Source organism: Lampris incognitus, chromosome 4 (genome assembly GCF_029633865.1).
Source record: "Lampris incognitus isolate fLamInc1 chromosome 4, fLamInc1.hap2, whole genome shotgun sequence".
NCBI classification, from domain to species: Eukaryota; Metazoa; Chordata; class Actinopteri; order Lampriformes; family Lampridae; genus Lampris; species Lampris incognitus.
In genome coordinates, this window is record NC_079214.1 from 29,295,437 (window position 1) to 29,323,436 (window position 28,000).

General features: G+C 42.4%; 2 protein-coding genes across 2 annotated transcripts in view; one reads left to right on the forward strand and one right to left on the reverse strand.

Moving 5' to 3' along the window:
* The window catches only part of LOC130111296 (saccharopine dehydrogenase-like oxidoreductase), a 30,345-nt gene extending 18,238 nt beyond the window's left edge, over window positions 1-12,107 (reverse strand). Inside the window, exon 1 of the mRNA XM_056278436.1 lies at window positions 11,614-12,107. Within this exon, the coding sequence (XP_056134411.1) occupies window positions 11,614-11,812 (199 nt within the window). The 5' untranslated portion in view covers window positions 11,813-12,107. The remainder of the gene's footprint in view (window positions 1-11,613) is intronic.
* A 167-nt stretch (window positions 12,108-12,274) lies between these two features.
* Window positions 12,275-27,774, forward strand: tfb2m (transcription factor B2, mitochondrial). Its single transcript, XM_056278984.1, has 10 exons — window positions 12,275-12,418; window positions 13,175-13,514; window positions 17,004-17,193; window positions 18,261-18,352; window positions 20,277-20,430; window positions 22,012-22,160; window positions 22,567-22,656; window positions 23,144-23,203; window positions 25,477-25,625; window positions 25,981-27,774. Exons 2-10 carry the CDS (start codon window positions 13,233-13,235, stop codon window positions 26,168-26,170), a joined length of 1,356 nt encoding a protein of 451 aa, XP_056134959.1. The 5' UTR covers window positions 12,275-12,418; window positions 13,175-13,232; the 3' UTR covers window positions 26,171-27,774.
* Window positions 27,775-28,000: the final 226 nt, after the last annotated feature.

Below are 28,000 nucleotides of genomic sequence, written 5' to 3' on the forward strand. Positions count from 1 at the left end.
AGTTGGTAACATTGGTGGGGGTCCATCAATGCTTCTCTTCTTTGTTTTGGGAACAGTGGGCATGGGTTGGACAGGAAGTGGGTTGACTGGCTTTGCTTGCACAGCAATCCCATGGACTCTGTGAGATGTTCCCTCACCACTGACAGTTTCTTCAAGACGGTCGATATTGTCCCATGCTAAAGTTATGAATATGCCAGGATGGATGTTAGCTGGAAGGGCAATGCCACTCCCTGATGATGACAGTTTCTGGAGACACAGGGCAGTGTTGATCTCTTCCATCTGTGAATAGGACAAACTGTGACCAAGTCGGTTGAGGATGTTTATCAACTCTACATTTCCTGTCAACGATTTGACACTGAATGGCAGAACAAAGTGCTTGGAAGGCTTGGTATTTCCACATGTCACTGCATATACTATGTCATGGCCAAATGACTGCAGAAGGCACTGCACTCTCTGGGATGCATGATTAGGATCATTTGAGCCTGTGAGTAGAGAGTACAGGAAGATAATGAGCGACTCTGGAATGGTAGGACATTCTGCTTCTGGTTTGACTTCAGGCGGCCAGGTTTGAGGAACATCTTGACTTTTAATGTCTGCTCTCAATTTGATGGCTGCTTTGGCTATAACATCTTGTGCACTGACACTTTTCAGGGTCTGCAGCTCCCTTTTGAGAGACTGATTTTCTTTGGCAAGTTCCCTCATGGACAAGTTATCGGGATAGAGGAGGAATTTTCCTTTCTCATCAGGGAATATCTGCAAGGCTCCAGCAAACTCACTCTCCAGGTTTCGCCTTATGTGCTTCTTGGTTGATTCCTTGACTTGGGCAATGCCTTGGGAGTTCATTGAAGCTACCAGTCTAGAAGAGAGATCAGTCATTGTCATCACTTGAGGATTGCCAAAAAGCTCCATCCTGATGAAGAGGAACAGCTCATTGTATGCCTTATTCACAGCAGCTTCATACTGGGCTGCAGCATCATCATCTTCATTGCTGGCAACCTCTCCTTTGGAAACCTCTTCTTTGGTGTAAAGTCTATAGCATGACCTGTGGTAGTGCCCTTCAGCTGCTACAAGGTCTCTACTCCCAATGGCAAGGATTCTGCTGTCCCTTTTCTTTGTGGCTGCACTCCTGATCTTTGCATCAGCTCGCAGTTCTCGACACTGCACCAGTACTTCTCTCGTATTCTGTCTCTTGGAATATTTGCTGTTTTTCTGACAAAATATGCACTCTGCATCATAAGTCCTAGATGTACTTGGAGCATGTCGAGCTACTCTCTTAGATTGTTTCTCTTCAGCAGAGACACAACTTTTCTTTTCTTTTGCAAGGAGGCCATCAAGAATTTGCTTCATAGTGAAGATACTGCGACACTTTCTGTGGTAGTAGATTGCTGGAATCTGTCCCTCAGGAATGTCTTTTGCCAGTTTCAAAACTGGTGCATGATTTCGTATCTGAGCTGCCCTGAGCAGAGTTCTCCATGAGTCGACACTTTGTAGTGAAACCAGCTTATCTGTATCATCAGAACAGTGGATAATGCACTCCACCCGTGGGCGCTTTGGTATTGGGTAAAAACTTGCTTGTTCACCAGTGGCCATATTCAGTCAGTTTTCACCTGCCACATACAAACAAATACATGTAACTTAGGTGTATGAACACTACTAAAACAAAGTTTACTTTGCTTCACCAGCGTCATATTACCATTATTTATCTTACATAGCCACAAATAGATACATTACCTAGTTGCTATGCAACAGCTGTATTTTGTCCACATGAGGCCGCTAAAATCAACACAAGATGAAAGTTCCTCGTAGCCACTTTAACTAATCATATTAACACATACATTAAAAGAACATGCTAACATTATGGGAAATTAGCTTACAATCTTCTCCAGAGTGAGACAAGAAGATAGATACCAGTTTCCTCTATATGTGTTTAGTAGAAAGCTATCTGGCTGCACGTTAGCCTAGCTTAGCACAATGAATGGAAGTACACAGTACTGGTTATCCTTGGTTGTTGGCCAACTAAGAACTGTCCCAGAGTTTAAGCTAGGCTAATCAGTACCAGGGGTGTTGAAATGCTATATTTGTAAAAATCTGGGCAAATACACAATCGTGAGAGGCACAGAAACAGGTTTCCTGAAAGAAAAATGAAATAGCTGCTCATTTGGAAAGGTTATCATGTATTATTTTACTTGTGTTAGTGTACCAAATAAAATGGCACCAGTGAAGTTGTGTCACCTTGGGTGATATCGATATCTGGTCTGACCCATGGACTAACTGGCTTTGGTCTAGTTAGTTTCTTAGTAATAATGCCCTTCTAATTTAAGGTTCACAATGACCTCACACAATGAAATAGTATGGGTATATTATACATTTCCTGAATCTTTACAGTCCTGTGAGTATTCCAGTTTTTGTGTTTTGTGTCCCTGATATTCCTAGATGCCACAGGGCTAAAAGAAAGTATATAGTTTAGGCGAACATTGCAGAAAGATGTGTGTTATTGACGGGTTGAAGAGCTCAAGTGACCTCTATATTTGTGAGAAATATCCACAACAGGGCTTGAATGAAAGCTAAGAAGGTCCCCTTTAAAATGATACCAAAGACAATATTATAGAACATTGAAAAATGTCCTGACCATGAGGCTAAACCAGGATATGCACCAGCGTCTAAAATGCAATTTAGTTTAGCGGGTGGTTAACTTCATGAGCTGATAACTGTGATACAGCTGCCACTCAGGAATGGTTATCATACCAAAATATCATCTACAGACATGGATCCTTTCAAAAATTATAAGTAAGTTTTGCCATCTTGAGTGTACCGAAATAGGAAATTTTGGGCTCTGGCCCATGGACTAAGTGTCTTAGTAGAGTGATCAAGCAGAGCATTACATATACGCGTCACTGTCCCCTGAGTACCCCGCCCAGGACCAATCCACTCCTCCACGGTGTGTTCTGGCAAAGGTCCATTCCAGGGCACCCCACATATTTACATTGCAGATCTCAGTCTCAAGTAAAAAAAAGAAAGAGGTGCCCGGTAAATCATATTCCTCCCTAATATCTTGGAATGAACGGAGTCCAGCATTGTTAAAAATATCATTAAGAGTGAAGGCACCTTTTTGTGACCATGAGGGAAATGTAAAAGGCTGCCCACCTGATTGAAGGGGATATTATTCCATAGTGGAGATGTTTGATGAAATAAATCTATTTTGCCCATCATCAGTTCCACTATTTTAATACATCAATAGAATTGGTTACAATGCTCCCGTATCATAGATAAATGTTTTTGCGCCCCCTGCGTGTATATAATAAGTCTTCCAGACAGTGTGGCTTCACACATGCTGCCTCCATAGCCCGCAAAGGGACCTCAGATTCCTGGTTTCTCCAAACATGCAGTGGTCTAATTTGAAAAGCATAATAATAAAAATTAAGATTTGGGACAGCTAAGCCTCCAGTGAGTTTGGTTCTTTGTAAGTTTGATTCGTGCATGCTTTCCTCCCCAAATGAACTGTGATATGAGGGATTACATTTCTGTGATAAATTTAGGTGGTGGTGCTATGGGGATCATAAAAACAAAAAATTAATCCAAGGCAAAATGTTAATTTTGATAGTTGTAACTCTGCCTTGTACAGACACAAAGAGAGCCCGGCCTCTTCAGATCATCTGTAAACTTCTTTTTCACGGCCAAAACATTTTCTTGAACTATTCTACTAAGACTGAGGTAAATCTTTATGCCAAGGTATGCAAGGGATGTACAATTAGGAATGTCAGCGGTCAAACTGGTATTTAATGCAGCGGTATTCAATGGAAGAAGAGCAGGTTTAGTCCAGTTGATTTTATATCCTGTCATCCCTTTAAATAGAACAAAGAGTTTTAGAACCTGCAGTAGTGATGTCCAAAAATTAGACATGAAAAGAAGACAATCATCTACATATAAGGAAATATAACGTCTAGATTGGTCTGTGGTTATAGGAGATATTGTGTCACTCTCTGATGGACTGAGCCAGGGGTTCTAGGGACAAGGCGAAGAGCAGAGGGGAAAGCGGACAACCCTGTCTGAGGAATAATGTGAGGAATAAACAGACCTAAAGAGTGAACAATACCAACGTCAGTCCAAGTCCCGCCACTGTTGAATAGCTAAATTAGCAGGTAGACACAGTGTAAAGCATACTGTCCCAAGATCGTTTAGCTGTGGGCAACATTGACTCACGGTGGCGGTGACGAGGCGTCCATGTTGTCGCCGTTGTCCGGCTCCAGGAACAAAGCGGCCATTTCTTGGTTTTGCAGGGCTGGTGGAGGTTGAAAGGTATTTTGAAGAAACTTCTCGGCTTCGTGTGGCGTCCCAAAGTTGATAGTGTGCCCACGATAGATGATGTTTAGCTGGGCCGGGTAAAGCAAGAACGGCTGGAGCCCAAACGAAATCCTCCTCTTGTGGACCGGGGCGGACTCCTTCCGTTTGCTCATCGTTTCTCTGCTGTAATCCGGGAAGAACGGCAAGGTTTGCTTGTTATACTTAACGGGCTGAGCTCTAGCGCCCTTCAAAATGGCTTGACGATCAGAGTAGTCCAGCAGTTTGAATATCAAACAGTAGGCAAAGGGTGAGAGACTACGTTGTGTCTTTGTTATTATTATCTAAACATTAACACACCGTTGTTCTGTGTTCTAGTCTGCGCGCATCAAGACGTATACCATACATAAAATGCTGAAATCGGGGACATTTCCGGGGACAACTTTAGCCGGGGACAGGACATCCAAAACGGGGACTGTCCCCGGAAATCGGGGACGTCTGGTCACCCTACCTCGAGTCCTCTCACAAAGTTAACCGGAGCAACACGGCTAAGTTTGACGCGGGGCAGACTACGATGAGAGCTAGCAAGTGTAAACAACAAGATACTCACTGGCCGGTCGGCCGGTGGGGTCGATCCCTTTAGCCGAGCGGTCAGAGATGTCGTAGCGGGCTTGATTGAGCTACGCTACACAAGCAACAAGCTAATGCTCTTTGGCATCAAGTGGGGGAACTCACATCAAAGATCACTCAGATCGAGGACCATAGCCGGAGGTCCAACGTGAGACTGGTCGGGCTGAAGGAAGGTGAGGAAGGGTCGGACGCCATTGGTTTTCTGAGCAAAAAACTTTCCGAAGTGGATGCCGTCATTGGGCGAACGGGTTATCCGCATAGAGAAGGCCCACATACTTTACAGCAGAGTTAGCACAGATGCTAACCGGCCGGCGGCCTCACACTGTTTGGAGGCGGAGCAAGCTACGCGAGACCAGATAGATAGACGTCATCTCTACTAATCTCTATGCGCGAGACCGGTAGCTGGTGGTCGCACTGCTGCCGATGCACTGCTGTTGTTAGGCTACTATGAAGCCCGAGCGAGCAGAGAGCGCGCGGAAATCAAAAGAAGAGCTCTCGTCATTCGTGCCATGGCTTCTATATTGTCACTGATCCAAGGCTTGAGGATTTTCGGGGACCTGGTCCTGGCTGGATTTACTGCGTTATACGGTAAGTACGTGTGTGAAGAACTTTATTTTGTGTGGGACTATGAGTTGGGCTAACCGTTAGCATACATGAACCATGACATCCCTCAGCTAACAATTAACGTTAGTGCCAACATCCCTCATCCCCTCACCCTCGACATCCCTCAGCTAGTCAGTGTAGCACAAACAGTGTAACATAAGCTAGGAGTGGCCACACACTGGCACACAGTAATTAAAGTTACATTGGAAATAGCGACTCAAAAGTAGGCTAACGTTACCGTAACGTTACCATTCGAGTAGAAAGACTGAAGAGCTTTTGTGAGTTTGTTGGCTTGGAGTACCACAACATATCAGGGCACAGCAATGTTCGCTGGCTGTCTATGCTCCCTGCACTAGAAAGAGTGCTGAAAATGTATGCACCACTGAAATCCTTTTTTCTCTCTGAAGAGAAATGCCCTGTTGTCCTGCGAAGGATGTTTGAAGATCCACTGACTGAGCTATGGCTGGCCTTTGCCCATGGAAACCTGACCATGTTCAGTGACACAATCAAGATGCTTGAAGGCCAGGGCCGCTGTGCTGTGGAGTCTGCTGCAATTCTGAGAAACCTAGAGGCAAAATTGACAGCACGACATGACGACAACTTCATCCCAGTTCTGGTCAGAGGACTCCTAAGGGAGCTTGAAGAAAATGGAGCAATGACGAGAGACACCTTTCTAACCACATCCCGGTCATTCTTCACCACCGCTGTCAACTACATATAGGCTTGGGGAAAGCACGCAGACTCTCTCTCAGACTTAAACTGTCTACTTTTAAAAAAGACACCTCAGCGTGAGGAGATTGAGAAGGCCGCCACAAGACTGAAAGAAAAGTGCCCCAGTGTCCACATCGATGAGGATACACTATTTGACGAGGTCTCTGCTCTGCATGAATTCTTGAAAGGGGGGTACTTGAAGACTGGAGAAAAGATGAGACACCTCTCTTTCAGAGATGGGGCACAGTGTTCTCTCACTTTAAAGCAAACAAAATCCCACACACTAACCTGGCCAGATGTGTATCTGTTGTCCTGTGCCTACCTGGGAGTAACGCACCAGTAGAGAGGGTGTTCTCCCTCATGAATGACATTTGGACAGACAGCAGAAATAGATTCACCGTTGAGACCATCAAGGCCATGCTAATAGTGAAGAACAACATCGACCTCTTGTCAGGAGATCATGGAGATGCTAGCCAGCAACAAAGCCATCCTGAAGAAGATACATTCTTCAGAGAAATATGCACATTAGGTAAGGGAGAGAGAGAGAGAGAGAGAGAGAGAGAGAGAGAGAGAGAGAGAGAGAGAGAGAGAGAGAGAGAGAGAGAGAGAGAGAGAGAGAGAGAGGCAGAAGGAGAAACATGACCTGATCCTTAATGCATTTCTATACAAAAGCTGTGAATATGTTCCTCTGATGAGTGGATTTTATCAGTGCTAGTTATAGCATGTGGGCTATTTTTATTTTAATACAGTTGCATTATGTTGTTGTTTAGTCTTTCTGATGCTGTTACATGGTTAAATTAGTTAATGGTACATTTCAAATCCCTATTCTCTCAGTTTTGTGCTCATGTTCTCTTCTACTCTTATCCATTACAGACTACCAGGACCACTGACTGGCTCTCCTGACAAGATAAGTGGAAGAGCAAACAGAAAAGAATATTGTGTGTTCTATGTATGTGTATAATACATGACCATATTGTGTGTGATTTTTTTAAAGGGGCACTGTCATGCTATACTATCTTAAGGCTATTTGGATTGAATGTTTAAATTATATGAGTAGGCTTTGTAAACATTGTCAATGTAACCCTGTCAAACCAGTCCAGATGATGTAATCTGGACTGGTTTTCTCAATGACTACAATGATGAGTAGAGATTACATTGAGGGTCCATAACTCAAAAACCTCAAATCCGATTTTCATGATTCTTTTTTTAAATATGAAACATAACATTGTAACGTTAGATTAAAATGCAGAAAACATACATACATGACTGAGTATTCTTGTTTAAATGTGTATACATTGGTCAAAATAAATGAAACTGTAATTGTCCCAGTTTTTTTATTTCATCGTGATAACATTTGATTTTTTTAACCTCAAAACTGGAAATGTCCCCGGATTTGATTTGAGAAATCTGGTCACCTTAACTCGAGGTCTTTGACCATTTCACACATATTCACACATCTTTGATATGTTGAATTTGACGCGTTAGTTCTGTTAACTGTGGGATGAGGACACTGTTGATCGCTTATTTCACTGCCGACTGGATTAACGTGTTGAGGTCACAGCTGCTCTAGCAACACGGTTTTAACAGCGTTAGCTATAGACCACCGGAACACTTCGGGGTACCTTGACAACAGGACGCCAGGAGAGGGGGATAGAAAACCCAAGCCGCCAAGCCGCACTGTATTAGATACGCAGCCTAGCCATAGCTACGATGCCCAAAAGTTGCTGTGTGGTGGACTGTACTGTTAACAAGAAACCAACCCAAATATTCCTTTTTTTGTATTGCTTAAAAGGCAGAAGGAGGGAGAAAAACGATTGAAATGGCTCCAGGCGATCAGAAGGAAAGACAAGGATGGACAACTTTGGGATCCTGACAGCAAACATGTTTACGTCTACGGTCTGCACTTCATCACTGGTAATGTCAGGTTGAGCCGTGGCTATATGGAATTCCACAGTTAGCTAAACCTGTCTGAATGGGATCACATTCTTCAAACCCATATGTATTTTTATCCATTAAAAATCATAAAATGGTCCCTCCCCCCTGAATATTTGGTCACATGCTCAATTTTGTTTATCTTTCCTAGAAACAAGGGGTAACTACCCCGGTCTCCCTTACCCAGTTAAAATGCAAACATTGTTATCACATTATTATTGTCATCCTTATTGAGCAGTATATCATGCATCATTGTATGCAGTCATGTGTAATCCAGTAAAAAGTAATAATTGAATAAAATGCAAACATTTGTTGAAAATGTAGCCTAGTTCCTATGTCTTTTCCCCATGGCTGCTCTAGGTCATGATGTGTGATTTAATGTTTGCCTTTTATCATTTCAGGGTGTAATGCATGAGTGGGGTTATTAACCCATTTCCCGGTTCGATTGAAAGGACACTGGCCACCGATACTGCGAATTTTCGCAAATATCGGTTCTTGTCCGCAGCAGCCAACGTAGCGACATAGTTAGCCATTTAAACCGTGTTCAAACTTGCCGGCTTCTATCCCCCTCTAGCTCCCCCCGCTCTAACGTTCGAACGCGGAAGTGCAGTGGTCTATGGCGTCGTCCAGCTCTTCCTTTGGCATCGTAACCATAGGCTTTTTCTTTAACGGCGACATACTCTCGCCTTCCCGTTTGCCCCTGGGCTTTCCTTGAGACATTATGCTGTGATGTGTTATCAATGTTGGTCGAAAGAGTAACTGAAAAAAGGAGTTTAGGAGTTGTTAAGGACGAGCTACTGAGCTACGAGTGCATCGCAGTCGAGCGCCACCCTGAAGTCGGCATGGGACAACTTGAGTTTTGGTAGACAGTGACTATTTGACATCTATGTTTGCTACTTGAAGCTGCTCTCGACATGAACAGCCCAGCAAACACCAGCTTCTGAGCTTGTCCACCTCGGGAGGTGGCCTGGCTGATTCTATCCGTTTCTGTCGAGGGAGGGACCAGAGGCAGCAATAACGCAAGCCAATCTGGATAACGCCGTTATTATGTTAATGACCCCCCCCCCAAAAAAAGTCTACTTCATCAGAGGTGGGTGTAGGGCACTGGAGACTACAATTTCCTCTCCCCTGAAATGGGAAGACAACTTCACCAACATCCAGAAGACTATTCTTTCTAAAGCAGCTTAGGAGTGTCAAGGGTTGCAATTGTAAACTACTATTAAGACACGTTAGCCCCTAGCTAACGGGTCTGACCCTTTAGTCGAGCGGTTAGTGATGTCGCCATGTGGTGCAGTACACCCGTATCGAATCCCGCACCGGGCAAGAAAATAACCGGTTACATTGGTGGCAGCGGTGGGATCCGGAAGCGTGCAGATCCTCAGAAGTCTCTTCGGAGCGCGGGAAGAACAAAGCGCGAGGGCGCGCTTCCGGGAGAGGGTGACGACTGTAAACTACTAATAAAACACGTTAGCCCCTAGCTAACGGGTCTAACCCTTTAGTCGAGCGGTTAGTGATGTCGCCATGTGGTGCAGTACACCACGTATCGAATCCCGCACCGGGCAAGAAAATAACCGGTTACAGAATGTTAACAATTCCACAGAGGTGTAATAGAAAGCGTGCTCACTTTCTAAATAACTGTATGGTATGGCCCACGAGAAAAAACTGTTGGACATAGTCATGTGCACAGCTTAAAAAATAATTGGTTGTGAACTCCCTACCATTTCTGAATTATACCAGATCTGCAATCAACGGAAAGGTTTTAAAACTTTAAAAGGACTCTTCAAACCCGGCCAACCACCTATTCAATCATATCTCTTTGGGTAAAAGACTCCACAGTATCAAGACCAGTACATCTCACTTCCACAATAGCCCTTACTCTGAAGCAATCCGCATCCTAAATGCTTCACCGACTGTACAAGTATAGTCTCCTTAAGCACATGCACTTTAATTTGTCACTTTAAGGGCATGGGCCATATGGTTGCATTAACTGTGTACTAAATATAACAGTAGGTTTTTGTGGACACTCCTTAAATGTACTGTGTGGTTATATGTTTACTGTTGTTTTCTTTGAGCACACCAAAACGAATTCCAAATCAACTAAAGTTTTTTGTTTTACATTTTTTATTGAAAACTAGTGTTAGACACAAGAACAAATCAGTGTTTCACAACATTTTCCCTTCTTTCGGTGTGTTAGAACAGAGAACTACAACACCTTGTTCCAACCCCCCACCCATCCCAAATTCTTAAAGAAAACAAGGAAGAAGAAAAAAAATAATGCACATACAGAACTGAATAAGTAAATACGACACACGTGTGTACACGCGCGCGCGCCCACACACACACACACACACACACAGGGAGTTGATCAAATGAAATAAAATAAAGTAGGGAGGTCAGTACAATAAAAAGGATGCTCAGGATGTCCACCCAAGGAATGGATTCATTGATAATCAGTTGGGGTCCAGAGAGGTAAGAGAATTTACATATGAGATAACAGGCTGCCATTTTTTGTAGAACTTAGCAGTTGAGCCTCTTAAAGAACACTTCAACTTGTCTAATGGGAGAAATTACATTAAATCCTTTAACCAGGAGGTAGTGGAAGGTGGATTTGGGCTTTTCCACTGTAACAGAATGTGTCTATGGGCAATGAGTGAGGCAAAGGCAAAAAACTGTAAAGTTGATAGGGCAGTATATTATTGACTCTTGAAACCAAGCTACTTTTGGTAAAACCAGATAATCTTTGACGAAAACGTCACAGATGTATTTCATGGCCATACAAGAGTTATACTAGTTAAGTTCCTGGTAACTACAATAGAAAGGCAGAAGAATCCTGGATGCTGATGTTATTCTTCAAGTTCTGACTGATAGGACTAATACGCATGCCTCATGTCACAACAGGACAGATTTGTTCGATCACCTGTTGTGCTCTCTCTGAAGAGAAAGCCAAAGAGAGAGGGACAGTAGACACATGTCGTGTTTTGGAAACTGTCTTTTGCAAATATCCCAGAACACGTTCCCTGGATTTAAACTAAACCCACTGATGACGCACTTCATTTTCCATGTTTTGAGTGTTGCATAGCGACAATGGAACAACTTGAAATAATAAGGTTTAAAACATAAACTTGTTTAAGTCACCTTTCTTACGGGTGAAAGGGATTTATTTTCTTGGTTCTGTGTGCACAAGCTATATGAGTTATTATTACAATACGCATCTCTTGTGATACCCTGGAAATTTGAGAAAAGGGTAAAAGTGTTGTCTAGAAAAGATAAATAAACGGGTTTTCCCCCAAGGGTCAGCCAATTGCCTCTTGTCTTAGAAATGTTAGATATTTGAAGGTTGGGTGAACTGCGCACTTCGCTGATTGAAATTCCCTGGATAGGCAGTTACCCGATAGAGATAGCTAAAAATGTACACCTTTATAATTAAGCTTTAATGGAAATACAGGTTAAAGTACATACCGAGAGCTCCGGCGGCCTGCTCCAGAACTTTTTCCAGTTTTTCCTTGCTCCTGCCTGCCACGGCCCATTTAAGGCTTCCCTTCGGACCCTCGGACACAGTTCGGGCCACCTCTTCGACTACAAACTGTCCTGTAAAACCCGAGGCTCCAAAAATAACGATGTGGTATGGCCTGCTGGTAGATGTTGCAACACTCGCCATTGTGACAGCCGGCTATAACAGGTGTATATGAGCTTTGTGTGTTACTCCGCAGGGCGACGTTCACGTTGAATGACAACTGCGCTAACAGGCGAGGTGCGTTTTAAACAGCTCCCTTTGGCTACTTCCGTAGCATAATTATAATAATATGCAAAACACCCACGTGAACGACATGGAGTTTCTCAGCAATAAGCAAATATCCACATAGGCTTAACATACATTACAGATGATATCTAATTTAAATATTCCTTTGAAACTGATTATTGTTTTGCTTGTGATAGAGTTGTTTTGTTTGGGTTTTTTTTAGTATCCGGAAGCAGGTTTAAGATTACTTCCGCAAAAATGTAATCACATGAAATAGGCGTTACTGCACAATTTGGAGATTTTCATTGGGTTCAACTGGTTGTCAATCATCCATTCTCAGTCGCATGATATTGACGCAACCCAAATGAGCCGACCAAACCATCAACACGAGAGCTTCGAATCAACTTGCCGAGGGTCAAGATAGAGCGTGGTCAATGTCAGAGTTTCCGTTACGAACAGGAATTCACAATTATACCTTTGATGATTACTGGCGTTAAATTGTGAGATAAAGGAGAAAGAGACAAGGTGAGCCACTATTCAGTCATGAAACGAAACGGAGTAGGTTGCGCATGGTAAAAATCTAGGGTTAGATAATGTTAGCATTAGCATTTTCAGACGGCCACCTGACTAATAACTTGGCAAATATCACATTTAACTCTGCAAAGCCTTTACTTGAAAACAAGTATGTGCAGATATTTTATATTGGCGAAAGAGTACTAACTAAACTATTTTGCCATTGAAATGAAGCCTATAATACCAAATGCCAGAATTACTACTACGCAGAGTTGTAAAAACTAGGTCCAGAAAGTAAATGTCCAAACCGTGTATTTGCTTCAACCATGTTACTAAACCAGCTGATTTCATTAGCTAGTTTTCCCTACCTCGTTGAGGAGTGGTGTTGACTAGAATCTGCTGGTGTAATGCATGAGTGGAGCAAGTACATGGTTTGAACTTTTACTTTCTGGACCTGGTTTTTACAACTCTGCTACTACGTACTATGTCTTTCACGGGAAACTACTGTACAGGAACTGTAATATTAATATGGCGATGGCTTACAATCGACAGCATTTTTTTTTTTTGCTCCTTGTTATACCTTTTTATAGGCAGTACAGCTGCGAGATATGCATCTGAATTGTCACGACCGTAATCATTTCTTGGAACAAATTGAAATTGGACAGCAGTGTTCATTTGAATATATTTTTGTCCATTTATATTTTCTGTTAATTGTTCACTTGTTTTTCATTTTAATAATTGTTTCTTTTTTGCTGTCTTTTTTTTTAGACGGAAACCTTCCCTCCCCCTCTAGCACTTTCTCATCAGTACCCCCCATCCACACATCATGTCAACTCAAATGTCCAAACTGGTTACATTTGCACTGCGCTCTGTTTCCTGCCATACTCGCAGCAGTAGATTCTGTGTGCACCATGCGGTTTATGGTCCAGTGGGACCCTGTGGGCTCTGTGTTCCTGTTGTATCCATGCTCCAAAGAAGGGCCTATAGTCTAGACTCTTTAACAATGGATCCCGGTTGGCCCACAATTGGCCCTTCATCTCAGCAGCACAGTGCTGAGAGGACCTCGCCTTCCTCTGCACACACACACAGAAACTTATCGGCTGTACAGGTGGGCTACGTTTTATTTTTATACACACTGTCTCTAGTTTACAAATTAAATATTTGTTACTACTCCACATTGTCTTTAATTTATTTAATCTACTACCACTACTACTTTCGGCTGCTCCCGTCAGGGGTCGCCACAGCGGATCATCTGTTTCCATTTCTTCCTGTCTTCTGCACCTTCCTCTGTCACACCAGCCACCTTGCATGTCCTCTCTCACCACATTCATAAACCTCCTCTTTGGCCTTCCTCTTTTCCTCTGCCCTGGCAGCTTCATATTCAGTGTCCTTCTCCCAAAATACCCAGTATCTCTCCTCCACACATGTCCAAGCCATCTCAAGCTTGCTTCTCTTACTTTGACTCCAACCCATCCAACCTGAGCTGTCCCTCTAATATACGTGTTCCTAATCCTGTCCGTTCTTCATCACTCCCAATGAAAATCTTAGCCTCTTCAACTCTGCCACCTCCAGCTCCACCTCCTTTCGTTTTGTCATTGCCACGGTTTCCAAACCATATAACATAGCTGGTCTCACAACCATCTTGTAAACCTTCCCCTTAACTCTTGCTGGTACCCTTCTGTAGCAAATCACTCCTAACACTCTTCTCCACCCACTCCACCCTGCCTGCACCCTTCATCTCTATTCTGCACTCCCCGTTACTTTGGACAGTCGACCCAAAGTATTTAAACTCGTACGCCTTCGTCACCTCTACTCCTTGCATCCTCACCATTCCACTATCCTCCCTCTCATTCACACATATTTATTCCGTCTTGCTCCTACTGACTTTCATTCCTCTTCTCTCCAGGGCATACCTCCACCTCTCCAGGCTCTCCTTTACCTGCACCCTACTCTCACTACAGATTACAATGTCATCCGCAAACATCATAATTCAGAGAGACTCCTGCCTGATCTCGCCCGTCAACCTGTCCGTCACCATTGCAAACAAGAAAGGGCTCAGAGCCGATCCTTGATGTAATCCCACCTCCACCTTGAACCTATCTGTCATTCCAACCTCACACCTCACCGCTGTCACACTTCCCTCATGCATACCCTGCACAACTGTTACATACTTCTCTGCAACTCCCGACTTCCTCATACAATACCACACCTCCTCTCTCGGCACCCTGTCATATGCTTTCTCTAAATCCACGAAGATACAATGTAACTCCTTCTGGCCTTCTCTATACTTCTCAATCAACATTCTCAAGGCAAACATCACATCTGTAGTGCTCTTTTGTGGCATGAAACCATACTGCTGCTCGCTAATTGTCACTTCTCCTCTTAACCTAGCTTCTATTACTCTTTCCCATATCTTCATGCTGTGGCTGATCAACTTCATACCTCTGTAGTTGCTACAGTTCTGCACATCGCCCTTATTCTTGAAAATCGGTACCAGTATACTTCTCCACTCCTCAGGCATCCTCTCGCTTTCCAAGGTTATGTTAAACAATCTAGTTAAAAACTCCACTGCCATCTCTCCTAAACATCTCCATGCCTCCATAGGTGTGTCATCTGGACCAACTGCCTTTCCACTCTTCAACCTCTTCATAGCTGCCCTCACTTCCTCCTTGCTAATCCACCGCACTTCCTGATTCACTATCCCAACATCATCCAACCTTCTCTCGCTCTCTCGTTTTCTTCATTCATCAGCCCCTCAAAGTACTCCTTCCATCTTCTCAACACACTTTCCTCACTTTTCAGCACATTTCCATTTCTGTCCCTGATTGCCCTTACCTGCTGCATATCCTTCCCAGCTCGGTCCCTCTGTCTAGCCAATCGGTAAAAGTCCCTTTCTCCTTCCTTAGTATCTAACCTCTCATACAACTCACCATGCGCCTTTTCCTTTGCCTTTGCCACCTCTCTCTTCGCTTTATGGTGCATCTCCTTGTACTCTTGTCTACTGACTTCATCTCTCTGACTGTCCCACTTCTTTGCCAACCTCTTCCTCTGTATACTTGGCTGTACTGCCTTATTCCACCGCCAAGTCTCCTTGTCTTCCTTTCTCTGTCCTGATGACACACCAAGTACCTTCCTAGCTGTCTCCCTCACTATTTCTGCAGTGGTTGCCCAGCCATCTGGCAACTCTTCACTACCACCCAGTGCCTGTCTTAACACATCCCTGAACTCCACACAACAGTCTTCCTTCTTCAACTTCAATCATTTGATACTTGGCTCTGCCTTCACTCTCTTCCTCTTCTTGGTCTCCAAAGTCATCCTACAGACCACGATCCGATGCTGCCTAGCTACATTCTCCCGTCACCACCTTGCAGTCTCCAATCCCTTTCAGATTGTGCCTTCTGCATATAGTCCACCTGTATGCACTTTCCTCCACTCTTATACGTCACCCTGTGTTCCTCCCTCTTCTTGAAATATGTATTCACCACAGCCATTTTCATCCTTTTCGCAAAATCCACCACCATCTGTCCTTCTACATTTCTCTCCTTGACACCATGCCTACCAATCACTTCCTCATCACCTCTGTTCCCTTCACCAACATGCCCATTGAAGTCGCTCCAGTCACTACTCTCTCCACCACTTCATCCAATTCACTCCAGAATTCTTTCTCTTCCATCTCACACCTAACTTGAGGGGCATATGTGCCGATAACATTCATCAATACACCTTCGATTTCCAGCTTCATACTCATTACTCTGTCTGACCCTCCCTTAACCTCCAGAACACTCTTGACATACTCTTCCTTCAGAATTATCCCACCCCATTTCTCCTCCCATTTGCACCATGGTAGAAGAGTTTGAACCCCCCTCCGATGCTCCTGGCTTACTCCCCTTCCACCTGGTGTTTTGCACACACAGTATACCCACCTTTCTTCTCTCCATCATATCAGCCAGCTCTCTCCCTTTACCAGTCATAGTGCCAACATTCAAAGTTCTGACTCTCACTTCCACACTCCTACCCTTCCTCCTCTCCCGCTGCCTCTGGACTTGCCTTCCCCCTTTCCTTCTCCTTCGCCCAACAGTAGCATAGTTTCCACCGGCACCCTGCTGGTTAACAGTACCGGTGGCGGTCGTTGGTAACCCGGGCCTTGGCTGATCTGGTATGGAAATCTGATTTATGATCCGCACATTTGATTTGACAAAGATTTTACGCCGGCTGCCCTACCTGACGCAACCCTTGCCATTTATCCAGGCTTGGGACCGGCACTAAGAATGCACTGGTTTGTGCATCGTCAGTGGCTGGGTTCTGTAATTTATTTAATAGACCACAGAAACCTGTGCACCATGGCTATATGCATTGGCTACTTGCCTTTCTATGGTTTTCATGATCTCATTCATGTTCCACAACATAAGCTTTGCTAGTTTTTTTTAAAAACATGAAAGGCATGCTTACCAATAAATTTTTGTGTGTATGTTTGGGGCAGTGCTGCAAAGCTATAAACTGGGTTTCTAAAACTTAACACGTTTAAACCTCTCTCTCTCTCCCTCTCTCTCTTTCTCTCTCTCTCTTTCTCACACACACACACACATACACACACTAGGGCCAGTGTCGTCCTCTATGCCGATATGACTTCCTGGACATTGGGGAAGTAGAAGAAAACATCCGCCGAGCTAAGACATGTAAAAGCTTCAGATACTTCGTTGTAGACCCAGCCCTGGCTGAAATAGTAACTCAACACCTAGGACCTGACCTAGATGATACCAAGACTATTATCTTTGAATGTAACCCAGGTGTGTGCATAAATTGTTGAATACAGTCTGAAATAGAGAGGTGGGAGGTTGTGTATGGGATTTTGTTTTCTTGTGTGTAGAATAAGAGAGTATATGATGAGTAAATCTGAGGCCTTGGTTATACTTCCAATCTTGGCATGTCTGATCTCACCAGGCTGCATTAACTGACAAGTCTGAATGCTTAGAAGTTGCATTGAGCTCACCTTTTGATAGGATCAGCCAGGCCACCTCTGAACGTGGACAAGCTCACAAGCTTGTGTTTGGAAGTCTTAAAAGTCAAGATCAGGCAACTGAAAATGGATACAGTGGAAAGATATAATCAAACTATGCCCATATTCACCCTTAGTGTTCTGTCTTGGTTTTTTTTTTTTTTTTTTGCTTGGGTAATTCATAAAACAAGATTGCTCAACACAGTTGACATCGGCTTCCTTGTAGAGTGTTTGATTTGTGCTAGGCACATCTGCACACGCATGATCATAAAATAAAAATAGATGTAAATATATAGTCCTGCTTTCTGACAAAAGTGGTCAACCATGCCTTAAAGTACATACCAATGCCAGAATTTACCCTGACAACTCTGCAGCGTTTTGTTGAGGGGCAATAGCAGGAAAATGTAAGCCCTCAGTAGCGGGGGAAACCTTTATCCTCAAACCCACACTTCCTTGAGCTGCACTCCCTTGGGAATACCAATGTACTTTTGGAGTACAGAGTGCAGTGCATTGACACATTGTGGACTCAGGACTGATAAAGTGGTTCCATTCCCCAAATGAAGATGCACCAGAGCCAGGGAGAGAGCTTTGGGGACAGACCTGCAGAGTTCTCTCCCTGGCTCTGGTGCGTCTTCATTTGGGGTTTCAAACCAGTTTATCTGTCCTGAGTCAATTAGTAATAAGCCTAACACAGGACTGCTGGTCCATATCCCACTCATCCATTTGCCTCAGTTTTATAAAGTTTTGTTCATTGTTGTTGTTGTTTGATTGTGTATATGGTTACTGTTTGCAAGAAGGTATTGGTCTTTACTCATGTAAATCACACACTGGGTGCTCTTATAAATTGTTTTTTCTCAGGCCCTGGGGTGCTGACTCGGACACTGCTGAATGCTGGAGCTCAAAGAGTGGTAGCTCTAGAGGCGGATAAGTCCTTTTTTAATGATATGCAGGTAATACCCCAGTGCTGAGGATGGGTAACTGCCTTTATTGTTTATTTTCCTGTTATTTATACTTGATCCAAAAAAAAAAGGCAAGATAGTGCAATATCTAAAAGCATTTTCTTTTCTGTTGACTTTGGTACTTTAATAATGATGACAGTGTAATAATGATGACACTAGGTGCACTATCAGTCATACATATGGTCACAATACAGAATGCCAGTTGGTATTTAGTGGTAAGGTGGCCTAGTGACCAGTGAGACTGTAGGGGTAGAGCAATTTGAACAAACCATTGAGATTTTTCTAGACTTTCTTCCAATTGACAGTTCTGATCACAGTATCATTTATTTTATATCTTTTATTTCCTTGCCAAGGTTAGGTTGCAAGATACTGGAAAGAACACCCTGTGAAGTTGTGCAACCCTTTCTATTACTTAGACATGACAGCATCCAGTACCTCATGCCAGCGATAGCATTTCTTTTAATATTGCCTTTTTGGTTGGAACAGCCAGCGGGCCGGCCCTACAAATGCGAATGTCCCTGACTCACTGAGCGGCCACGTTAGCGTGACTGACTGAGTGATCATGTTTAGAGAGACCAACTGAGTGACCATGTTTACATGATGGGGCCGCTGATCAGGTGACCAACAACGTCACTGAAGTTACATGATTGGTCTACCGAGAGGCATGAGGGAGAGCACACAGTTAAAGGACCCCAAATAACCATCACTCTGACAAAACGCTCGGTGGCGAATTCACAAAAGGATTGTGCGGCATTTATGGCTGCTAAACCTGCAGAAATAACACAAAAGGAAACCATGTAATTCTCAAAGCACCTGCAAAGAGTGAAATGCACACCTAACTGACCTGCCAAGCAAATAGCGTATTGGTGCTCCGGTGCTATTTGCACATATTTAAATTGGGTAATATGCATACGTTTGTCACTAAATTGGCCCCTTTCTATGCAAATGAGCCTTTTTGCAAAAAAGGTCCAATTCACAAACACTAGTGCTAATATCCAAAGGAGTTGAATCAAGTGCAACTGGACTTGGTATATATCCGTGAAAACATTTCGCCTCTCATCCAAGAGGCTTCATCAGTTCGTGCCTTTCTGACTAGACTAAGCTAGTCTGACTGGCTGGTGATGAGACTCAGAATTTATCCTCTAGGAGTCATTGTCAGAGCTATAGATGTCCATGGTTCTTTGTGTTCCGATGTTTACCAACGCCCGTCGCTAACAGAGCCATAGATATGAGTGGCTCTCCTGTGCTCTGATGTCCAGCCGCGCCCGTCGCCATCAGAGCTATTGATTTGCATTTATTTAGCAGCGGCGGTCGTTGGGGGTGTTAGTTTACGACTTCCTTATTCAGTGGTCATGAGAGTCGTTGGAGCCATTAGTGACCGACTGTTGTTTTTGGAGGCTAGGCTTCTTGAGTCTCCTGGGTGGAGATGAAAGGACGGGATTGTAAATGGGAGATAGGTGGTGTCGCAGACCTCCTCCTCTGTTGAGGGATGGTTTTTCCAGTTTCACATAGATGGCTTCCTTTACCCCTCTTTCAAACCATCTATCTTCTCTGTCCAATACACATTTTGGACAGAGAAGATTTTGAGATCATCATATAATGTAACTAACCCTACAGTTATTTGAACTGAATGACAATAGTCCAGACCCTGTTTCAGCAACTGCTGAAATATACTTGAACACGTCACGAAATCCTTACCATCCTAATCCTAGGGATAGGGCAAACCAGAAGAGTTTTTGTCTATTATGATAGCTACGGCAAATCAAATAAAACTATTGCTGTATTGTAAATGTGTGCTTTTCATCCTCAAAGACGTTAACAGTTGTTTGGGCTGTCAGCCAGTTGTCCATTTTTAAAATATTGATTTTTGTGTGCATTGGTTGTAATTGAATAAATGTGTTTTCCCTTGTTGTAGGAGTTGAAGGGTTGTGTTGATGGTCGACTAGAAACAGTCCACTGTGACTTTTTCAAACTGGATCCTTTCGGCACTGGGCCCATTAGACCCCCCGCCATGTTCACTGACAAGCTCTTCGCTGACCTGGGCATATCAGAGGCTAGCTGGACGGATGGTAAAAAAGAACAACACACACACGCACACACACACACACTCACACACACCAGGGCTTAAAAATGAAATGTTTACCAGTTGGTTCAGTCTGACCAAAATCAATATTTTAACATTTCCATTCTTGCATTCCAACCCCAACATGATCTTCCTAAACTGGTTTAAATGAGAGGAAATACCTTTCTTAATACAGTTCTTTTCATCATTTAAAAATAACATTAATTTCACAGGTTCCTAATGTATGTAATATGCTTAAAACATATTAAGTCTGTGTGACACAGTAATGTAATTACAAAACGGCCATGTATGATACTGATGAAAGGAGGTAAAAATTTGATTATTCATACGTTGTCTATGATTGATTTTCTTTTTTCTGCTGTTGAAATCTCAGGTCTCTACCACATGAGTATAGTAATTACTCTCAACAATCCTGAGTAGAGTATGGCTGACAAGGTGGTTGAAGGTTGTTTTAATTTTTTTGGGGGATAGGGGTGGAAAAAGGTTCCCATTCCCTTACTTGGAGCTGGTTTTTGATTTGTCTAATTTGACAATATTCATTGCACCCTCATCTGTAAAATTTGCAAAAAGATTTGTTCAGCGGTGAGTACCCAAAAGAATTTGCTGAAATGAAAATCAGAATCAGAATACTTTATTCATCCCCGAGGGGAAATTGGGTTCTATTACAGACACTCATGCTCTAATAACTAAAAACTAACAAGATAAGAAAATAGAAACAAGAAAAACAGAAACAAATAGACATAAAAGATACAATAAAAATATATGTATATCTAAAAAAGATAAAAAATATCTTGCTCAACAACTTGTTCAAGTTTATCATTGGGGAAATGTCGAACAGCCAAGGGGAATGATTCACACTTCTGGCCAAGTTATTTGAGAGAAATCCTCAATTTGAAAACCAAAAGCAAATGCTGTCAAGAGAAACATGAACTTAACGCTCCTGAATTGTGCAAATTGTGGTAAGTTCATATAACCCACTCCTACCTATAACACCATCCTGTTTTCCCATGCACACACAGTAACATGAAACTCCTGCCGCCTTCAGCAACAAAATCATTATATACTTTTTTATGTTTCCACTGTAAACAGTTGTGTAATTTGGTGGTATTAAATAGTTTGAATTATATATTAATATGAAAGTCCCTGTCTGTTAAATCAAGTGCTTTCATTACACCTTACCAGTTGCAAACTTTGAGTGTGCAACATGTGGCCAAAACGAAAGGAAGTCAGAAGTAAACAGGAGGGAAAGACAAGAGAGCAGCTTGACATAGAACGTCCTTGGTAAAAGGTGGCAGTGAGTAAAGTGAAAAGAATTGATAGGCATTGTGTTATGGTGGGTGCAAATGTGTAACAAAAGTAATTTTATGTCCTGAAACTGAGACTAATAATCGTGATTGCAATATTTAGTAAAATGCACAATGTGAAACTGTAATAGGTGATTGAGCCTTTGGTTAACTGTTTAGGCTACTAACTATGTGTGTGTGTGTGTGTGTGTGTGTGTGTGTGTGTGTGTGTGTGTGCATGTCTGCCTTTGTTTGTGTATGCACATTGGTGTGAGTGACTGCAGACATCACAATGAAGGTGGTGGGGATCATGCCGGTGCGTAATGAGCGAGCCATGCTGCTTAAGATGGTCTACAATCTGTTTGAACAACTGTCTGTCTATAGATATGGTCGGGTAGAGCTCAACCTCTTCATGAGCGAAGGGGAATACCTGGTAAGACTGAGAAAAGGGAAGTATGGGTGTCAGTGTTTATGTTTGCTCCAAACATATTTACCAACAGTGCTGTAGATAAGAGTTTGGGAGATGCCTCTTTTACTCTTTGTACTCTTTACAGTCCAATTTGGAAACATTTCCAATCCATCTTTTTTGTTACTACAGGTGTCTGTCAAATAATCTTAACTGCTATCTTAACTATTTATCCTCACGTTTGCCAGACCCGTCGTAAGAACATGCAGTGATCGCATCACTTGTAGAATCTGTAGATTTCTGAGCATATACAATTATAACATCTGATATAATAATAAATTGACTGGTTAATCTGTGTATGTTAACTCATCTCTCTTCAATATTTACAATATTTTTTACAATATTATTATTTTTTACAATATTTCTCCATCAGAAACTCATGTCTCGTCCTGGTAACAAGATGTTCTATAGAGCCTTTTGTGTCCTTTGGCAGATGGCCTGTGATATCAAACTACTGCACAAGGTAAATAGGGAGGGTTTTTTTTTTCGCCATTCATTTAATAGATGTTTATTGGCTAAAAGGGGAAGCCTAATGGACTATAAGCAGTGGCGCCCCCAGAAATTTTTCATAGCGGTGGCCAAAAGGGGCCACTGAAAATCTTGAGGTGGCACACCAAAACCAAAAGCCATGACTGAATTTAGGGAATTCTATGATGCTGTTGTAGTATACTGTATAGGCTAGTTGAAAACTGTCAATATGAGAGTTAAGAAAAATATACATTATTGAAATGAACAGCACCTAATGTAAAATATTCTGCATATGCGACTCGTGGCTGGGGGGGCCAGCGGGGGGGCCAGGGATAGTATCAGGGTGGCCGTGGCCACCCCTTGGGGGCGCCACTGACTATAAGAAACAATACATTATTTGAGGCCAGGGTGCTTCTTACACAGTACTTACTCAAAACTTAAATCAACATTGTAAAGAGTTGACTCTTTTTTTTCTTCTCCAGGAGCCTTGGGGGTCATTTGTGTCATCTTCAAAAAAGGCTGCAATTATTCCAAAGGGCAGGGTAAGGGAGACCGGAAACTGTATGTTAAGAATCAGGGATGCTTATTTTGAATTTTTTTTTCCTGACCGATAACCGACGCTCATTAACTGACGAGATTATAAAGTACTATTTACAATGGACGAGTGTCTGTGAAATAAAAAAAAAAGCTGTACAACAAATTTTTTTTTTCATATGAAGGGGTTGATTTTTACTTGTGTAAATAGCAGCAACAACAACAACAACAACGTGAGAACATCGTCACACACCTGCAGCGCTGCTGTGAACGAAATAAAACCGACTGACTAAAATACACTAACAGGCTTACATGAAAAATATTTAACTTAAATAAATGTTTAAATACATTCGAATTAGGAGCCAGACTTTCTAAAGAACAAAAACAGATTAACAAAAGGAAAACACACACACTCCGGTGCCAAGTGCGCTGTATAATCGGCATAATAGCCTAGATATCCCATGTAGAAAAATATTTTATAATTTATTAGAATAAAGAGTTAGTAGCCAGACGTTCTAATGTTTAAACAGATTAACAAAATGAAAACACACATTGAATCTTCTGGCTAATTAATTATCAAAAACAACCAACAGATGAACAAAACGAAAACTTGTCGCATTTTTGTTACTAGCTTTGTTAGCTTTGTTTTTGGGGGGGGTTCCCCCTTTTTCTCCCCAGTTTTACCTGGCCAATCACCCTGCTCTCTGAGGCATCCCAGTTGCTGCTCCACCGGGGAAGTCTGCAAACTACCACATGCCTCCTCCGATACATGTGGAGTCGCCAGCCGCTTCTTTTCACCTGACAGGGGAGTTTTGCCAGGGGGACATAGCGTGTGAAAGGATCACACTATTCCCCCCCAGTTCCCCCTCCCCCCTGAACAGGCGCCCCGACCGACCAGAGGAGGTGCTAGTGCAGCTACCAGGACACATACCCACATCCGTCTTCCCACCTGCAGACACGGCCAGTTGTGTCTGTAGGGACACCTGACCAAGCCGGAGGTAACACAGGGTTTCGAACCAGTTTTTTTAGCTTTGTTACTGTTCGGTCGGACAGAACAGCTGTTACTGCCCACCATTGTTCAAGAAGTCTTGCGAACATGTCCCACACCGAATTTCATCTACTTTTGCATGACTGGATGAGCTGGTGTTTCGGAAGTTTCATTTTTTCTTGTTTGGCCTCCAGTGCCTTGCATGCAGGGGTGCTGTGGTTGAAGTGCCTGACAAGCCGCCCAGCTGCAACGATAACCCAATGCGCATGCATGTTAAATCCATCATTTATCACCAGCTGCAGTGTATGCACAAAACAGGCAACGGAATCCCAGTTCACCCATCCGGGAGAGTTAGCAGCAACGATGTTACGTACATTGTCGCGGACACATTCAGACAGTCTCCACCACATAAATTAGTTTAGCTGTGAGATTGTTAGTCGTGTGTCTAGCTGGCATTCTAATAGGATGGCCGATTTAACCTGCCAGTCCTCATCAATATAGTGGCATGCAACTGTCACGTAGCTCTCCATTGTGAGCGCCATCCAGCATTCAGTCTTAAGAGCCACAAACTTAGTGCTAGCAAGTTGCGTTTTAAGCACTTGTTTTTTTTCTCTGCAAAACGGGCTTCAATTTGACGTATAATAGTCAGTCTTGATGGGATTTGGTATTTAGGCTCGATATAGCCCAGTAGCTCTTGAAAACCCTCCCAACAGACCACGCTGATGGGCAAAATGTCTTTCTCCACCATTGAACAGATTCTGAGTTATCGCGTCAGACTACTGCGCATCACATCTTCTCCCTGCTAAAATGGAGGCCAAAGTTTGTTGTCCTCCATCACCTGATGCTTGTGGATGTTTGCTTCGCAAGTGGTATTGCATTGTGCTTGTAGTACTGCTATATTTCAGTACTGCATTGGATATTTTACAAATAACCTCATCGTCCTCTTGGTCGAAATTGTCCCACTCAGTACTTCTTTTTGTTCACTTCATTTTTCTCAGGCACAGCAAAATATGATTGTAGGCATGTGTGGTTGGTTGCATGTGTCATCACGCCCCCATGAGTTGATTGATATGTATAGACTATTTTTCTTTTGCTATGCAGCAAATTTTTCTTAATTACTTTTTTTTTTATTTCAACCTTTTAACTGAGTATTAGTCAGTCAAAAATCGTATTATCGGTTAATGGTTAAACGATTAATTATGAACACCCCAATTAAGAATATGATCTCAATTTGTATAGCACATTTAAGACCACATCTTTCTCTCCTTCCCTGCCTCCTCATCCTCCTCGTAGCTCCCTAATGACCACCTGTGCCTTGTGCGTCTACGGCCTCGTGCGGATCTGTTCTCAGCAGGCCTTACACCTGCTAATGCTGGCACGCTACTGCAAATGGTCAAACAATGTCTGGCCAAGAGACAAGTCAAGCTCATTGACAGGCTCAAGTAAGTGAAACATTCAAACAGACAGAGCAAGCTGGTGAGGCTTGTTCTGTCTCCCCTCTTTTCTGCTATTCCACTTTAGCCATTACTTATTTCTCTCTTCCTTTATCCACTCAAATATCGTAAAACATAATCATATAGTAGTGTTAAAGACAGTGTATTGGATTATCTGTTTGCCCCTGTTTAGTCTACAGAGAGTAACTTTTAAGTATTATCAGAGGTGGACATGTAGAGGTACACACAGTTCAGATCATGTGCAGGCCATGAGTACCATAGCCTGTTCCATCAAACACTTACCCCTCTCTCTTTTCTCTTATGCTCTTCTTTTTTGCTCATTCTTACTCCTTTGCTCCCCTAGTCTCTGGTCTCCAGACAGTGGTAGTAAATTATTAACAGAGATGGGCATGCCGCAAGACATACTGACAGGCGAAATGTTACCAGAAGAGTACCTGAGACTGTTCCAACTGATGGAGAAGAGCCAAGAGTTTACCCAGAGCTGGCTTTATGAGGAAATCCTGGAAAACACACAGAGAGTGGGCTGGGTCTGAAACATACACATCCATGAATTATGTGGATATGTTTATAGAAATCATACACCAAAAATGAACATATAATATAATATAAATTATATTGTATTGTAAAAACATACTTGGCTCACTTGAATTATAATACACAGACAAATCCAAACCATATGTCCACACAGTGCCACATATCCATAAATCATAAAAAACAAGGCTGGAGAAAAAAAAGAAGAAAAATAAGCATAGCTGACTGGAACAGACTCACATCTAGCAAAAGTACTTTCAATTGCCACTCAGCATGAGCCATTATGGACATTTCATTTGGAATGATTGAACAGATGGGGGGAAAAGGTAAGATGGGATACAAAAACTGAAGTCCAAGTTATTATAGGTATAGTCCCAAACTTTACCTAAGAGATCATGACTTAGGACCTTATATTAGTTGCAGAGATGTTTTGGGATTTTTATAAGTCCTGACAACACTTGTAATGTAATTTTCCTCTAACTGGGAAGAAAGAGACTAAAATGTGTTAGAGAAATGAGCCTAAGAGGAAAATGGTTTTAAGATTTTCTGCCGAGTGAAATTCCCTTTTGCCAGAAATTGTGGAAACGACCAAATTTCTGCACATTTAAGGGAGTTATGATACAGGAGGCTCTCGGACACTAGATAGGCACTACAACATCAGATTGAAGTTTAATCAAAAAGAAGTTACAATCCTGTTATTTATTTGCTGGATGGTTGTGCAAAACAATGGTTCTGCTAATGTGTCATGGCAATAGACATTGTACCCTTCTCCATTAGTACTGCAGATTTGTTATAGAAATCCTCTTGGGTAGAGTAATGGTGAAGTAAGCATGCAGAGAAAAGGAGGTTGTCCCCTCCTGTCCTATTGTAACCATATGGCTTGTATATTTTTGTGTATCAGCATTTGAGTGTACATAAACCAATCCAAATGTTTGATGGTCTTAGTTTTATAAAACATGTTAGCAATAAATCTAATGATATGTATTTTTAACAATTCACTGAATATGCATTTTGGTAATGGTGGTTGAAGACCAACTTGATTCTGGCCTTGCTTAAATATTCCTGCATAACAAGACAACCCCATGTTCAGGGGAGTCTGTACATTCTCACCATGTGGATTGTTAGTCTGTGGAACTGAAACATTGGATCTGCAGGTCCTTTAATTTTGCCTACATGTCTTTTCATTTCAGAACGGTTTAGCCCACATTCTTTTATGTAAGTACAGTTAAGGTCAAAATTGTTAGCCCCCAAGGAACTATGAAACATTTCCCTAAAATTCTGCCCAACGTTTGCATCATTCATAAAAATTTACATAGTAAAACATTCATCAATGTTAAGGCCCCTATTTGGTACGTTTTGGAATGTAAAATAAATCTTCAGGTTTGCTTTTTACCAAATGTAGTGAAAATTGAGGTGGTCAAAATTATTAGCCCCCCATGTGATTTTTTTTTTTTTGCTTTCAAAACACACCTGAGCAATCAATCAGCTTTCAAACCACACCCGAGCAATCAATCAGCATTGAACTTTACTTAAGGGACTCCAATGAACAGGGCTAGTGGCACTTGATTGAGAGGGACTACTCTTAAATTCTTGGTAAGAAATAATTTCGTCATGCCAAAAAGTAAAGAAATCAGTCTGGAACTCAGAAAGAAGATAGTGAATGCTCATCTTAAGGGGCAAGGCTATACTGCCATTTCCAAACGTTTCACAGTGTCTAGAACAGCTGTAAGCTGCATCATTGCAAAGCACAAGGAGACGAATTCTGTTAAAAACAAACCTGGGCATGGTTGCAAGTGCAAGATTTAAAAAAAACTTGTGAGAGGAAAATAGAG

Coding starts and splice junctions, on each gene's coding strand:
- tfb2m (XM_056278984.1), top strand. CDS start 13,233: ATGTCAACTCAAATGTCCAAACTGGTTACATTTGCACTGCGCTCTGTT. Junction 22,161..22,566: donor TGAGCGAAGGGGAATACCTG/GTAAGACTGAGA, acceptor TTTCTCCATCAG/AAACTCATGTCTCGTCCTGG. Junction 23,204..25,476: donor CAATTATTCCAAAGGGCAGG/GTAAGGGAGACC, acceptor TCCTCCTCGTAG/CTCCCTAATGACCACCTGTG.